The 16,839-nt window shown below is 38.8% G+C and overlaps 1 protein-coding gene across 1 annotated transcript in view; it reads left to right on the forward strand.

The window, feature by feature from the left end:
* Positions 1 to 16,839, forward strand: part of EDIL3 (EGF like repeats and discoidin domains 3) — a gene marked incomplete at its 5' end in the record, with an annotated part of 188,367 nt that overhangs the window by 131,502 nt on the left and 40,026 nt on the right. Inside the window, one exon of the mRNA XM_057426408.1 lies at positions 3,154 to 3,338. Coding sequence (XP_057282391.1) covers positions 3,154 to 3,338 — 185 coding nt within the window. The remainder of the gene's footprint in view (positions 1 to 3,153; positions 3,339 to 16,839) is intronic.

Below are 16,839 nucleotides of genomic sequence, written 5' to 3' on the forward strand. Positions count from 1 at the left end.
GAATTTTCATGGAAGAAAAATAACACAGTATTAGCCAAAACAAAATCACCTTTCCCCTCAAATAATTTACCTGTGCTGCTTTTGCCAATACTGCACAAATCCTGGCGCCAGACAAGATGCATGTAGACTTTTGCATGGAGATCTTTTTGTGGTTTTGGATATTTAATATTTCTATTGAGGGTTTGAGTTTTCTTGAAAGGAGACGCAAGAGTAAAATATTGTGCTCTCAGAAGAGTGAACAAAGAATAGCCTTCACGTCGATTCTTTCAGGCTAATCCACTCTCATCCTCATTGTTTCACTGTTCATGTTTCATTGAGCTAGACCAAATAAGGATTAACTATACCTAGACAGGTTAAAACATGCAGAAGTGCCAGATATCATTTATCAGAGATATTTGAAAGTATCTCAAATATTTTGACCTAAGATGCTCCACTGACCATAGCTGTATGTCCACATCAGTTCTCACTAACTTTAATAGGTTGTAAAAATGGAAAGGGAGATTGAATCCCTTTGCAGGGACATTACAAAGCAAATTTAAAGAAGATACAGTGCAGTGAAGAGATGTCCTGTGGAGTCAGAAGCATTATTATAGACACGCTTTTGTGAGGGATGACTAGCTACAGACACAAAGTTTTGTACTAGTTTGATGTTTCTATCCTTTGCTGTATAGGTAACAGCTCGCCTATCAAAGTAAGTTGTCATTACTTTATGTCATTGCAGCAGGGTGCTGTAGGAGCTGGGAAGCAACTGGGTCTGCTGTTGCTCTCTGAGACACAGCACAAACACATTGCTTGGCCACCATTTTCCTCTCTTCTGATTCTCATTGTTCTTCTTACTTTCTCCTGTTACCTTTAACAACTGTCTTCCTTTTCCCTTTGGGGCAGGGGAGAAGGAAAGCAAGTGTAAAATCCCATTAATGCATGCATGCATACACAGACACACTTGCAGAGACATCTGTTGTTTCATAAATCAATAATAATACTCAGAAAAGATAGAATTATTTTTGATGGATTGAACCAGCACTGAAAAACAGTTTTGACAACCCATGTTTTTGTGTCAGAAACCTGCTTCAGGTTCCTCAGATGAAACATTCCTGCTGACAGGCCTCGTGATCCTGAATTAATACTTCAGAATTGAACAATAAGTCCATTTTTAAAGCAACAGATGAGTCTTCCACATTTGTGCTATCAAGTGTTCCCTCATACTCTTGGGAAAATTGTTCTCTTGTTGAACTAGGTAGTTCTTTCTACAGACAAGGCTGTGCAATTTTCATTTGTGCACTGAGAATCAGTTCTGAGACAATAATTTTTCAAAAGTGAATTCTGGTGGTTTTTCTTATTTTTCAATTTAGTATGAAACACATCAGTATTTCAAATTTTAAATGCAGTACTTACTACATTAAAGACCATATTATCTTCTCTAATAATACACATGCTCTCACTGTCAGACTCCCCACAAAGAGCCTAGTCTCACCTTCTTGATTTGAATACATAAGTCTACTTAATCGTGTGCATTAAACCTACAGAAATAAACAGAAAGTAGAATCTGACCAAAAGGGTTTTGCTAATAATAGTAAAGAAAGTAAAAAAAACCTCACGTCTTTAAATCTGATAAACATACTGTGGAGGAAATGAAGTTTTATGAAATGGGGAACCATCTTTGATGCCTAGCTCAAATAAAGTGAAAAACAGAGTGAAAACTTTGAAGGTGTTTTAAATGGTCACACAATGCTCCTAGTTTGTCAAGAGGCACCAGCAGAGTAGGTCATGGTCGCAACAGGAAAACCTTCATGACTTATCTGTGTGCTTTAAGAAACACAGCAGGTTACTCAGCAAATGACTGATAGGAACCAGCTCTGCATATGAGTATCAGGTGGAAAGCCTCTGTCTTCCTAATGATACATGAAGTCAAGGTTGTGTGTATTCACAGTAATGACGCACTCTCTGCAAAACCAGGTATGTTAGGTCCTGAGCACACCTCACTCAGTTAGTTAGAATATGTCAAAATATTATGGGCAATTTAACTGAGTTATGTCAGCTGCTAAACCGAGTAGGATCTCTGAATTTGTGAAGTGAAAACTCTGGGACAGCTGCACGTATACAGGTTTTTGACAGCTGGGACAGGAAGGAAATGAAAAAACAGCTTCTTTTTATATTCTCATCTCCGTCTTTTACCTTTTCCTCAATAACCAAACATTACTCCACCTAGCTCTACATCCACCTTTCTTAACCTCTTAGCAGCCCTCTGGCTCTCAGCCACTTGGCTTGACTTTAATTTTCCTATCTTTTTTAATATTAAAACTATGCAGCTCATCTGCCTTCCTTGCCTTCCAGCACTGTTGTTATAGTCCTGCTATCAAAGGGTGTCTCTCCTGTTGACAGCTTGCTTCTTCCCTCTTCTGGGTCCAAAAACCTTCTCGTTTCCCCGTGTACAATAGCGAAGCAGAGGAGCATAGAGCCACTTACTATTCCTTCCTCCCCGCCCCTGCCCCGGATGCCCAACATGCTGCAATCAAAGTAACTCAGTCACTTGGGACATCTATGTGATTTAAGCAAATAAGCCATTAACTCTATTTCTTCTAAGCAATTATCTCCTACTATTCTCCCTCCTTTACAGTTGCCTTTCTGTAGTCTTCCACTCCCTTAGTGGGTGCTGGGGCTTTCTAAATTTTTGGCTAGATGTCAAGCAATTGAAAAGTATAGAAGAGCTTAGTGCTTGTTAACACTGTACTTCAGCAATGGCTTTAAGAAAAAATGTTTCCTCAGTAGGCAAACAGATAGTTGATGTGACATGGCATAAAAGCATGAAAAAATAAAACTGAATAGGGGAAATGATAGCAAGCTGCTGGACAGGAAAATAAAGCCCAGACAAGAAGAGACAAAAGTCATCTTATCTGTTTGTTTGCCTTCATACATTTATGCCAGGATGAAATACGTTGAATTCTCTATCTTGTTTTTGATTCTCCCAAGCTACTGTCGAAATAAAGTGCCTTGAATTAGCTATTTTTCATTTGTTTTTTTGCAAGTTCCTCCAACAATAGTCTTGATTAAAGCCTTTTTCAAGAATTGCTAGTTTTCTTTTCCATAACCGAAAAACTATACCACTTGCAGAGATAGGTAGGTAGTGTCACAAATATTATTTTGCTCTTCCAGGTTGCTCTGAACCGCTGGGGATGAAATCAGGACATATACAGGACTACCAAATTAGCGCTTCCAGTGTTTTCCGTACACTCAACATGGACATGTTCACTTGGGAGCCCAGGAAAGCACGGCTGGACAAGCAAGGCAAAGTTAATGCCTGGACCTCTGGCCACAATGACCAGTCACAGTGGTTGCAGGTAACGTTTCACATACATTTGCCCAAATGTTTATCTTCTTTGCATTTCAGGTATAGAAATGGTTGACTGGTTTTAAGATTATATTCATACTCTTCAGTTTCTGAGTATAACCATCCTTATTCTGCCGTACATAGAAGATAAATCTATAAAAGCTCACACAGGTCTTTGTGTCTTTGGTACCACAGTTGCAGAAACCCTTGCCCAAGGAAACCTTCACCGCCACTAACCAAACCTTATGGTTAAACCAAACCCAGCAGCCATGAATTTTCCTTTGTTAATGAGCACAAATAGTAGTTGCAGATCTGTTTCACTGACTTTTTCTATTTTGTTGAGGTGTTCATGTTTTTTTATCCCTTATGACCTCCCAAGGAGCCCTAGAAAAGCATATTTACTTCTTCTTGGTGCATATTAGCAAATCTGGCTCATAGAAATTGTCTTCGTCTACTTGAGACTGGTCAAAATCACCTTCCAACACCTCTCTGAAGCTAGCAAGACTGATTCAGCACATGAATTCATTACAAAGCTGTGCAGAGGGCTTGTTTTCAGCCTGGGAGTGATTTATATAAGTCAGTAGGACACTAGTGTGAAAGATCGCAATAAGTCGTCAGTATCAAAGCCTGTTTGACCAGTCGCTGACACATTTACAGTTTTTTAACTGTTGAAAATAGCAGTGTTTTGAGTCAGCTGCCAGTTTGCAGTACAGTTCTCAGTGGGAAGCCTCAATAGCACTAGATGTGGCTACTAACAACCTGTAATCTTTTCACATATAAATTATGACATATCAGCTTTCTACCTACAGTTGCTAAGCAATTTAGCAATACCATTACTATCTTTTCTCTAAGTTTACACACGTACAGAATGGAAGAAGCAATTGGCTTGTCTATTTAACTTTTGAATAACTGAAGATCCTGGGATTTGCTGAATATTTTTAAAGCACCTTGTTAAAAGAACAGTTAATAAGGAGAAGAGGAAAATTTTATTGCTGTGTTTTACGGTGGAGAAGCAGATGAAAATGTTTCTCCACATAGAAGAGAGGCAGTTGTATAATGTTTAGTATAAGGTGAGACATCCCTGCCTATGGCAGAGGGGGTGAAACTAGATTATCTTAAGGTCCTTTCCAACTTTAACAATTCTATGATTCTGTGATTTACCCCATCAGTGATACCAGGAAACAAAGGATGTGCAGACACTCCACAGGGATGTCCTGTTGCAGTGTTATTCCTCCTGTGGGTGACAGTCAATTTTCACTTAGCAAAAGATGGCAAGGGACTGAAGACTTGATTCTTATATTGTAAAATTTTCCATTCTGTTCCAAATCTTGCTATGTTTGAACCCCTCTGAACCCGCCAGTCTAATCTGTCCACTTGCACAGTCTCTGCAAGTCCTTGAAGTGGCAGGCGTACTTGCTTGTATCTGGTCAAAAGAAAGCTGTGAAGAAAAATTTCTCTTTTAGTTCATTTGTCATATGGCTATGGTGTGAGTTCAGTAACTTCACAGGAATATGACTAGTTTACCCTTTCCTGAATGTCATTATATTTAATATTTCTCCAGAGGACTATCATAACATTTGTTGTTTGAAATAAAAACAAAACAAAACAGGAGGCATTAAAAACACTAGTGTTTTCAGCACTTAAGTTGATCCTTCTGCTATAGGTTGGTTACTCTGAATTCAGTCTGTGAGTAGAGATGGGCTCACATACTTCAAGTCTAGGTAGCAATTCTGTAAGAAAGATATGCTTGTTGTTTAAATTTGTTCATTCATTTTTGTTCTCTTTGCTGTTAGTTCTCTGTTTTTTTCCTTAAAATGCAGATTATTGCATTGTAATCTTTTAACATACTGACTGCAATGTTATCATCATGCTGCTTTCATAGAGTTTAGTCAAAACACATTTGTAATAAAAAGCATGTGAAAGCAAACTTATCTGTTTGCCCTTCTCTCTCAGCAATTATATTTTACAAGGAATTATCCCAATAGCAATTCCACAGTATCCCAAGTAAGACATAGGTTTCTGGATTTTGCTAAAGTAGCTGGCCTACCAGTATGATGCTTCACAGTATTAGTTTTCCATGTCTTTTGAAGTTTCAGTTCACATGCCTTATTTGGCTCATCTTTTACATTTTTCACTGGAGATCCAATACAGGGTAGAAGTCTACTGATGCCTTTAAAATTTATTGTTGTAATATGTGGTATGTGGATGACTTGAACAGGTCTGTTCTTACGGTTATTTTGGGGGATCTTTGCCCAAATGCCATTGCTATCAACTGTTTCTTTCCTTAAAAGCTTGTGGGCTGACATGCATTGCAGAGTGCCTGCTGTAGTAAAGGTTGCTGACAGGTGATGTTTCCATCATGCATAAATGCTTCTTGATACTTTTGGGCAGCTCACAGCACTTTTGGATGAACCCTAGAGATAAATTCTCTGTCATGAGCTGGGTTTTTTTTATTTGGTTTTCTCTCAAAAAGGAAAATTCTGAATCTTCATTGTATTTTAAAATGCATCCATTAACAAGTGTGCTCTTTGTTTTAAAGAGTTCTGGAGTGGTACATCCATAATTTTGCTCCAGAGGCAGGAATATGAAGTGTTATGTGGCATTTTGGGGGTTCAAGAAGTATACTGAGCTTATTGGTGCTGCAGTTGTTGAGAATCTGTTGTGATCTAGAATTTAATCACTTATGAACTCCAGTTTCCCCACACAGCACTACTCCTTTACACCAAACACCATCATTAGAAATGGAAGAAAATATTTTGGTGATGTGGAGAAGTTAATGAGCTTAATTTCTCCAGCCAGGTATAATCCAGGCCTGAATTCCCCCACATGCTTGCTCAAGAGCACTCTTGCCGCTCCTTAGTGATGATGCTGCAGAAGCTATCTCAGTTGCCTGGCCTAAATTATACTACAGGAGCTTCCATTAACTTAATTAACCTGTTTGGTTAGTGTCTCTGTACTTGTCTCAGTTGAAATCTGTGCATCTTTGTGATACAGAACAACATAACTGTTCACGTTTGGTATCAAATCTAAGGCAAGTAATCAGTTCCAGTAACCCTGTCTACACCTGATGACTTTCTTTAGGGCCTCCCTTTTTTCTGAAGATACTTCTGTGAAATGATCTGAATAAAATTACAAATTTGAGGGAGATAGGAAGGAAAATTTAAAAAAAAAAAAAAAAAAAAGGTAATGCTTTGCTTCACATAATTATATATAAACTTCGCATAAATTAGGTAAGATATAGTATTTCCAGTTAATTAGTGAGAAAAGAAATATAAGCCTAAAATTCACTTCCCTTCAAGGCAGTCCTTTTCTGTCATTACTGTTATTTGCTGGTGAGCTTCATTTGCTACCTTGAACCAGTTCACAGGTTTTCCCCAGGATCTTGCTGAACAAGTGAGCAGTTTGCTTTGCCAGTTTGGGAGTGCTTCTGTTCCTTGTGAGCACAGTTCAGGACTGTAATTCCAGCCAGTTCCCCCCTCCCTATTTCTTCAGTTATTTGACATTAAAGAAAGTGTTAAGGAACGGCTTGGTGACTGCTCTTGTAAATAAGTTATCGCTATTCTGTAGCTCATTTTCCTAGCTAAGGCTGTCATTCAAAAGAATTCACATTTGCCTCAAAATCCAATCCTACTCAACTACTAATCTTCTGCAGTTACAAATTATGAAATGTGGACAGCAGCTTAAGCTCCCTTTTCTCTCTTTGCATTTAGTTAAGTTTTGGTGTTTTAAAATGTTTCCCTATTACTGCGGGATCACTGCACATCAATTTGATCTGTCATCATATTGATTTTCCACTGTGTCTCATTGCCAAATAAAGACAAAAACACCATCTATGTTAATGCCTTTGCCCATTGGTCGTTTGCCTGGTGCTTCAGCAGGTATTTTCTCTGATGCTTTTTCCCTAACTGCCATCTTCTGCAAGATTAGTTGGAGCTAAGGAATCTCATTTTGGTGTTTCCAAATAGCTGGAACTTTCTTCTTCCTCAACAATCTTTTTTGGCATAAATTGTTTTTCAATAAAGTTAGAATAAGTCCTAACTTTACAACCGTACATGGGTATTGGTAGTATTTTACCAAGCTGGGTATTTTGAAGGACTGTTTCTCTACAGGTCACAGTTGGATAAGGAGTATCCCAATCTTGGAAGCCTACTGAGGTTCCTTTATATCTCCATATTGCTTTCAAGTCAAGAGCAGTACTGCAGTAGCTTTATGTTTCTACTTTCACCTGAAACTTTAAAACCATGTATTCCCTGCAAAAATTACTTTCATCTGGTTGCTTAGCTTGTATTTTGCTGCAAAGCTAGTGGAAGTTTCTGCAGCTTGATGTGAATGAAGGGTAAACCTGATGCAGTTTATCCACAGTTATTTTATATAACTGCCATTAAGGTCAGTTGAGTTGTCATCCTTCTCTTAAATAGTAGAGTGGAGCAATAAGCAATGTCTTTTTCTGTTTCTCTTGCTGATTGTATGTGATGGAATCAGCTAAGCACTATTAGGGAAAAAAAAAACCAACACAATTACTGATAAAGACAACAGATTGTTTGAAGATTGGCAAAGCAGTTGTTGTACATGTACCTACACATTTTTAGAATGTGATGACTGCCAGTAGTTGGGTGATTTCCTGCCAACCTAATCTCCAGTACTAGAAAATGTAACAGATTTTTCATTAACACTCTTAGAAAAGAATGGTCTCAGTACTGCAATTATTCTTTCAGTTTAATACATGACCGTATTTTTCACATCACAAAATCTTTTGTTTGAAAACAAAAGCAAAATTGTGTTCCAAATAATCATTCACCTTTTGTTGTATATATGCAAAACCATCCTTATTTAAAGAGTCTCATGACATCACAGGATCTACTCGTATTGATTTTCTAGCTATTATTTGCAGTGTTTAAGCTCCTAAGCGATCAAATTAAAGAGTTCTTATTTAAAGGCTGACCCTGACCCAGCTTCTATTCAGTTTTTCTTATGGAGTACAGAAAGTAGACTGTGCTACATTTCTCCAGTATTTGCAAAACTTGACAGTGGTGCATGTTGTGCTTTGTAGCACCAGCACAAGTTATCTGAAGTTGTCTAAATACTAAGATAAATAAAAATTAAGACAGAAGGTGACCATGCCTAATGCTATGTCAGCTCCAGCAGCCTCACGGAAAGCACGGCTAACATGAGCCTGGAGAGGCAACCCAGACCTTTTTTGCATTTCACCAAGTTATTGGCTGTATAACCTGCTGCAAATGGACTAAACTACAGAAATTTTTAATTTTATGGGTTCTATACATAAAATTTATATATGCAGTTTATAGATATCTTTAAATATCTACTTCTAATTAGTTGCTTAGGCTCCTTCTGTAGTCAATGGGAATGTGACAAGTGCTATCAGGGAATAAGATTAGCTTAAACTGGGTAATGCATTTTTGAAAGATGAAAGTTATGTGGGGTGAATCTGTCTCCTTTTTAATATGGGAAGAAAACATTATTTTTCATCTCATATTGGTCAGCTTGTTTTATTGGTGGTTGTTTCATTCATTCATTCATTCATTATGTTACTAAAAAAAAGGGATGTTGTTTCCTGTCTCTCATGTGGTATTTACTGATTACCTATTATTATTGCACCTACTGTTTCTCCCCTTTTTTTGTTGTATTTACCTGTTTATTTGCAATGAATTCCACAGAGGGTTACAAGATGGCAAATCAGTATACTGTAGCGTTTTCTAAATGTTGAAAACAGTCATAAGGAGAAAACTGTGTGGATTGTTTAAATATCTTTTGAACCGTGTCTTTGGCAAAGCAGGCATTAATACTAATACTGGTTAAGGTAGCTAAGTAAGTGGTTTCTGTCTGGCTACCAGCTTAAATATTCTCCTTTTCTTGTGGTTCTTGGCAAAGCAGCTGTCATTTTTGCTTGAAGGACTTAACTTAGACAATCATCTTTGGCATCTTCTTGGTCTTATGGTTACCTTGATGAGCAGCTTCACAGGGTGTGTTCACACAGTCTGATAGTTCACAGGCTGCAGCAACATAACAAGGCGGGTTGTGACTAAATTGTTAATATGGATCTTTCCTTTCCCATACTTTGCCATAAGCTCACTATAGATAAATTTTGCTATAAAAAGCAGCCAGTGGTAGAATAAAGTAGTAATGGACAAATAGTTTTGAGGAATTTAGTTAAAGAAAGACAAAAGCAGATAAAGAGAGATGCTCACTTCTAAATGGTACACTGTTGAATTGACCTACTTTGCACTGCTTAGGCAAGAATTCTAAGCAGGTCACTTTACTGTGATTTCTTTGCTGGCTTCTAAAACATAGGTTTAAGTTTGCAATTATGTGGCCAGTATTTGCTTTTAAGATGGCTCAACAAGAGCAGAAAACTTTTTTTTCTTCCCTCCCTTCCATCTTCCTTCCTTCTTTCCGTCCTTCCTTCCTTCTTTCCGTCTTCCTCCCTCTTCCTCCCTCCCTCCCTTCCTTCCATCTTCCTTCCTTCCATCTTCCATCCACCCTCCCTCCCTCCCTTCCTTCCTTCCATCTTCCTTCCTTCCATCTTCTGTCCTCCCTCCCTCCCTTCCTTCCTTCCTTTCTTTTTTTCAGAGAAAAAACAACCAAACTCTAAGCTCTCCATTCCCCAATGCTTTTTGAACACTGCTAACAAACACATAGCTTACAGAAATGGTATTAAGAGTTAGATTTTGATTTCCTACTCACAGGTACCTGCCAGCAAATACTCGATGGCCATTCCAGAGATCACTCTCTAACCCAGTTTTTCCTCCAAATCATTTCACGTTAAATGTATTATTCACATTAACAATGTTACTAAATTGTGCATTTCAGCATTGCACTTCCTAAATTGGTTTTGACTTTGCAAAGCTTTCTTCTGTAATTAATTTTATGGAATTATTTATACTAGTAATTGAATTTAAGCCTTGGAATTAAATGAGGCAGCATAAAATCTTGGTTTATTTTGCCTTTTCAATGCTCTGTTTAGATGGTATTTTATTATTTAGGTAGTGAAGTCTGGAGCCTCTTGATTTTACTCTGACCAAATATAAAGAGATTGTTAGAAGGGCAGGCAAGAATACAGAAGCTCTTTGTTGCAGGACGTCCAATAAAAATGTCTATGATCACACCTTCATAAAAAGGTACAAAGGGAAGAGTCCATTTGAACTGTAAATTGGCTATAGTTAAGATTTTCTAAGAGAAAAATATTTCATTGCATGAAGTCTGACTTTGTTCAGTGAATTATATTCCCTACTCTCTCTTTTGAGTCTTCAGTAAAAAATGAGGGGTTAACTCAGTGTCTCAGAGCCTATCTTTGGAACATAAAAAACTCATTATCAGTAATAAAAATTACTTGAGAAGTTTCCATAAGCAGTTGAATCGTGTCTAGATCTAAAGCATTCCAAGAGAGCACTGTAAGTTTCCTTACTGATTGTTAGTTTTGATCTGTGTATCACTCCCCAGCACATGGAAGTTAAATTGACCCATTTCTTATTACAATAACAGTTTCTGATCTTATTTAAAACATCTGGGAGTGTAGGCGAAATTCCCTGGTTGTTCTGAATCCTGATGTACTTAGATTTCAGTCTGAAGTATTTTTTGTTACTGTGTATTTAGGGTGGAAATTTTGCTCTGACTTCATGCCAACAGCAGCACCTTCTAAAAATGGCATACACTAAATTTTAATGGAAAGATGTTATTTTTCATCTATTTAAATTCCTGCCTGTTTTATCTCACTGTCCTTTCCACTGATTTGAAATAATGATCTGTCCCTATTTGTGAAAACCATCATTTCCTTGCCCTTTCCTAAAATAACAAAATTGGCATGAAACTTTCTGGGTAGGAATACAGAGAGAAACGTGCAAATGTGTTTCCTATTCATGCCTTCTTCTTCCATGGCAGTGTTTCAAAATAGCATTCACTTACTCCTTATAAAGCTGTTCCTTTTTTCATATCTACATGTGAATTAGTTTTAAATTTAAGCACAAGTGGACACAGTTGTCATCCCACAATGCTTTCAGTTGCGACAAGACAAAAGGATGTGAAAGGAAATACAGACGACAGAGCAAAATGAAGTGACCTGGACAAGGTCAAGTGTCTTTGAGAAAGAAAAAATACCTGCTATAGAAACAGATGAGACAAAGACAGTACAGGATGAAAGAGTAGACTGGAACTGAGTCTAGTCCTGGTTTCTGATAGCTTGATGCATTTAACTGGACTGTGCTGTTTTTATTAGCCCTGTGGTTTTGTTCCTAGATATTACTACTTGACTAAGCATAACTCACAAATTTTCTTCATGTATCTGTCAGGATCTTTTAAGTAAAATGTACTAAGGTCTAAGAAAGCTATTTTTCACTGAATAGCCCTTTCAATTTTGCATTCATGCCATTTTAGTCTTTATGCCACTTTAACAATGGAGTGAAGCTGTATTAAGAGATTCTGGTCGATTTCAGAACATGCTTGTTCAAAGTCTGCTATTCATAGAATCACAGAACAGTTATGGTTGGAAAGGACCTTAAGATCAGCTAGTTCCAACCCCCTGCCATGGGCAGGGACACCTAACACTAAACCATGTCATTCAAGGCTCTGTCCAACCTGGCCTTTAACACTGCCAGAGACGGATCATTCACAGCTTCCCTGGGGAACCCATTCTGGTGCCTCACCACCCTCCCAGTAAAGAACTTCCTTATATCCAATCTAAACTTCCCCTGTTTAAGTTTTAACCCGTTACCCCTTGTCCTGTCACTGCAGTCCCTAATGAAGAGTCCCTCCCCAGCATCCTTAAAGGCCCCCTTCAGATACTGGAAGGCTGCTATGAGGTCTCCATGCAGCCTTCTCTTCTCCAGGCTGAACAGCCCCAACTTTCTCAGCCTGTCTTCATACGGGAGGTGCTCCAGCCCCCTGATAATCCTTGTGGCCCTCCTCTGGACTTGTTCCAACAGTTCCATGTCCTTTTTATGTTGAGGACACCAGAACTGCACACAATACTCCACGTGAGGTCTCACGAGAGCAGAGTAGAGGGGCAGGATCACCTCCTTCGTCCTGCTGGTCATGCTCCTTTTGATGCAGTCCAGGATACAGTTGTCTTTCTGGGCTGCGAGTGCACACTGAAGCCAGCTCATGTTCAATTTCTCATCAGCCAACACCCCCAAGTCCTTCTCCTCAGGGCTACTCTGAATCTCTTCTCTGCCCAACCTGTAGCTGTGCCTGGGATTGCTCCGACCCAGGTGTAGGACCTTGCACTTGGCATGGTTAAACTTCATCAGGTTGACATCAGCCCACCTCACAAGTGTGTCAAGGTCCCTCTGGATGGCATTCCTTCCCTCCAGCGTACCAAACAAACCACACAGCTTGGTGTCATTGGCAAACTTGCTGAGGGCACACTCAATCCCACTGTCCATGTCAGCAACAAAGATGTTGAACAAGACCGGTCCCAACACCGATCCCTGAGGGACACCACTCGTTACTGGTCTCCAGCCGGACATGGATCCATGGACCACAACTCTTTGCGTGCAGCCATCCAGCCAGTTCTTTATCCACTGAGTGGTCCACCTATCAAATTGATGTCTCTCCAATTTAGAGACAAGGATGTCGTGTGGGACAGTGTCGAACCCTTTACACAAGTCCAGGTAGATGACATCAACTGCTCTACCCCTGTCCATCAGTTCCGTAGCCCTATCATAGAAGGCCACCAAATTGGTCAGGCAGGATTTTGCCTTAGTGAAGCTGTGCTGTCTGTCACTAAGCACCTTGTTGTTTTTCATGTGCCTTAGCATGCCTTCCAGGAGAATCTGCTCCAAGATTTTGCCAGGCACTGAGGTGAGGCTGACTGGTCTGTAATTCCCTGGGTCATCCATTTTCCCCTTCTTGAAAATGAGGGTTATATTTTCATATTTTGTTCCCTGCATAAAGTGGACAGAAGCAGACTGGTTCCTGCCTTGGCAAATGCTGAACAGAGAAACGGTTGTGGGGTTTTTTTTAAGTAGATAATGAAATTGAGACACAAACACAAAGAAGTAGTCGTGTCAAAGGAACCTCAAATTAATCTAAATTAGAAGGCAACACACTACCTTGCAGCCTTCTCCAGAGGAAGGGGAAGCATGCTTAACCAGTCTGGCACTTACCCAGCAATAAGCAGAAAAATTTAACAGTCCTATCTCAGCGTGTTAAAGCATCACATAAAGTAGACAGGGACATTTCTCTTGCTGTTTCTGAATCTTAGCCTATTCATGGTTCCATCATGTATTTTTCCCTAATAACATCCTGCTCTGTTGGTCTCAGCAGAACACAGTCTTAGTTTTTGTTTTCCATGTTAACTCGTGTGTCTAGGTAGCAATGTATTGTGCAAGACCATCTTTCCACTCTGCTTAATATCATTCATCCTGCTTGATCCTCAAGTAACTCAAGAACAGTTTCCCTGTCAAAAACATGACATAGAAGAAGAAGCGTAGCAGAGAAAATGAGTGAGGAGAGGAGAGGAAAGGAAAGGAAATGGGAAAGGGAAAGGGAAAGGGAAAAGGGAAGGAGAAAAGAAGGGAGGGAGAGAGGGAGGGAGAGGGAAGGAGGAAAGGAAAGGAAGAAAAGGAAGAAAGGAGAAGAGAAAAAAAAGGGAAGAAAAGAGAAGAGAAGAAAAGGAAAAGAGAAGAGAAAGAAAAGAAAAAAGAAGGGAAGGGAAGGGAAGGGAAGGGAAGGGAAGGGAAGGGAAGGGAAGGGAAGGGAAGGGAAGGGAAGGGAAGGGAAGGAAGGGAAGGGAAGGAAGGGAAGGGAAGGAAGGGAAGGGAAGGGAAGGGAAGGGAAGGGAAGGGAAGGGAAGGGAAGGAAGGGAAGGGAAGGGAAGGGAAGGGAAGGGAGAAAAAAGGAAAGGAAAGGAAAGGAAAGGAAAGGAAAGGAAAGGAAAGGAAAGGAAAGGAAAGGAAAGGAAAGGAAAGGAAAGGAAAGGAAAGGAAAGGAAAGGAAAGGAAAGGAAAGGAAAGGAAAGGAAAGGAAAGGAAAGGAAAGGAAAGGAAAGGAAAGGAAAGGAAAGAAAAGGAAAGTAAAGGAAAGTAAATGAAAAAAAGAAAAAAGAAAAGAAGAAAAAGAAAAAAGAAAGAAAAGAAAAGAAAAGAAAGAGAAGAGAAAAGAAAAGAAAAGAAAAGAAAAGAAAAGAAAAGAAAAGAAAAGAAAAGAAAAGAAAAGAAAAGAAAAGAAAAGAAAAGAAAAGAAATCAAAATCTCAAGGCTCAAAATTGCCTAGAGACTTATAGTGCAGGCTGTCCTTGCAATTTCTTGACTGAGTTTTGGTTTGTGTCTTGGCGTATGTCTACTCACAGGAGCTCAGACTTACTCAACAGGTGTAAAGATAGAAATTGAAGCACATTTTCTTAGAGCCATGGTTTTTAATCTGTAACTCATCTTTGACATCAGGACAGAGCTGGAAAGATACCTGAGTTGACAGTGTGTGTACCCACATTTGATATTTTTTTCTAAGGTAAGTCAGATAATAAATTATTTTAAAGGAATGCATGCTTTAAAAGTTAGTCCTTGGGATTACAAGAACTTCCTACCTAATTATGTCCTATACGTAACGAAGTCTTAATTGCTTTGTGTTGTTGATCTCCTTAGAAGCCTCATGTTTAATTAACCACAAGATATATTAATCCTATTTCAACTCAGACTTTCTTTGTTGTATAATTAAGAAGAAAAATCTTTTCACAATTAGATGTTATATCTATATATAACTAGTAAAAGTTGAAACACCTCTGTAAAAAAAGCGCTGATCTACTATTTCCAATGGTAGAAGTAAAAATATTTAGACCCATCTTAATGGGTCATCTTTATTAAGAGATAATGAGAATTATAACACACTAGCTAACTTACATGGCAATGTTGAGACTATATATAGTGATCAGATGATTTTGAAAAGAAGCGGAGATGTCTCCATACTCAATAAGGGCCTTAGAGCACAGAAGTCACATAATTGGGAGCACCACAGAAGAAAGCCCTGTTGTGTTCAGTGCCTGTCACTGACACTAAGCCTGTGAAGGTGCTTCACCAACTTCAACAGCACCTTTGAAATATCATGGTTTCCATCCTTATATAAATGTGTTGCGCTCCACTATGTGTAAAATGAGTGAACCTCAGCATGAAAGCATGTGGGCATTGCAACAATGCTGGATCACACATTAAGAGAATGTGAAACAAGTCCAAATGAGCTAATGGGAGCCATAGCCTGGCCATCAGTAGAGAGGTGCCTGGTGACTAGCAAATGATACATCCAGTTTGCTCCTTAAAATAGCTTGCCTTTTTTCTGCCTGCATATCTAGCTCCACTGGGATGACTACTTTACTCAAAAAATCCTCAGCACTGGTGAGGCCACACCTCAAGTCCAATTTCTTCACTGTGAAAGGGTGGTCAGGCATTGGAGCAGGCTGCCCAGGGCACTGGTGGAGTCACCATCCCTGGAACTGTTCACACACTGTGCAGATGAGGCCCTCAGTGACATGGTTTAGTGGTGGAGTTGGCAGTACTGGGCAGTGGTTGGACTTGATGATCTTAAAAGTCTTTCCAACCCAGTTAATTCCATATTCTGTGATTCTGAAGTTAACCTCAGAGCTGCTTTAAAAGAGCTGCTAGTTTCGTTAATAGTGGTTGACCATTTTTTCACAGCATTTGCCACCAAACTGTTTATTCTTTTCACGTTCCCCAAAAGCACACCTGTATAAATTGCACGACCACAGTAAGATTTGGTTTGTGCTCCAAAATACATCAGGGGAGTTGGTTTTTTTTGAGAGGAGCTTAGAAGTCTTGTTTTTCAAGATTCAGAGCAATAACTCATAGTCCTAGAAATTCTTTTGATATTAAAAATTAAATCTCTTGTTTTATGATAATTTAAGAGTTATTTTGGGATTTTTATCAGAGAGTTTTAACATGGTTCCCTTTATTTTCTTTATTCTGCAATCTACTATGTCTAAGTTTGTGTTCCTAAGGCAATCTGGCTATATGTATACAAGAAAAAAGATTTTTTTTAAAAATTCTAGGATAATTTTTCATGTAAAATATACACCATAAATAAAACATAAGAGAATGAAGGGTCTTCTGAGAATTTTGCATGTCTGAGTTACTTTATATCTCTGCAGAAGCATGTGGGAAGGATGCAGTCTTACTCCTTTTTTGACTAAGCTTTTTTTTTAGATTTTGTAATTGCAATACACTCTTCTGGTAAAATGTCATCAAATGTTTTCTGATTTTAGCTCTAATGAAACAATAATGGTGCCCGCTAACAGAGCAAGAGGTGATGACTAGCAAAGGACCGCAATGTTGTATTTTTGACCCTGTGAAAAGTCAAACTTCAAGTGGAATAATAACATTCTAAGGAAAAAAATGGACCAATTGAAAATAAATGTTGGCATGTTGAGTAACATATAGCTCCATGCCTTAAAGAAGTCTGTCATCTATTATGGAAGCTCACTTGGAAGGTGGAAATTGTGGCTGAGCAATTTATATTGCAGTCCTCCCACATTGCATGAGCCTTTCTACTTC

Source organism: Pezoporus wallicus, unplaced genomic scaffold (genome assembly GCF_028554395.1).
Source record: "Pezoporus wallicus isolate ANWC-B61680 ecotype Strahan unplaced genomic scaffold, APGP_CSIRO_Pwel_v1 contig_4485, whole genome shotgun sequence".
Lineage (NCBI taxonomy): Eukaryota > Metazoa > Chordata > Aves > Psittaciformes > Psittacidae > Pezoporus > Pezoporus wallicus.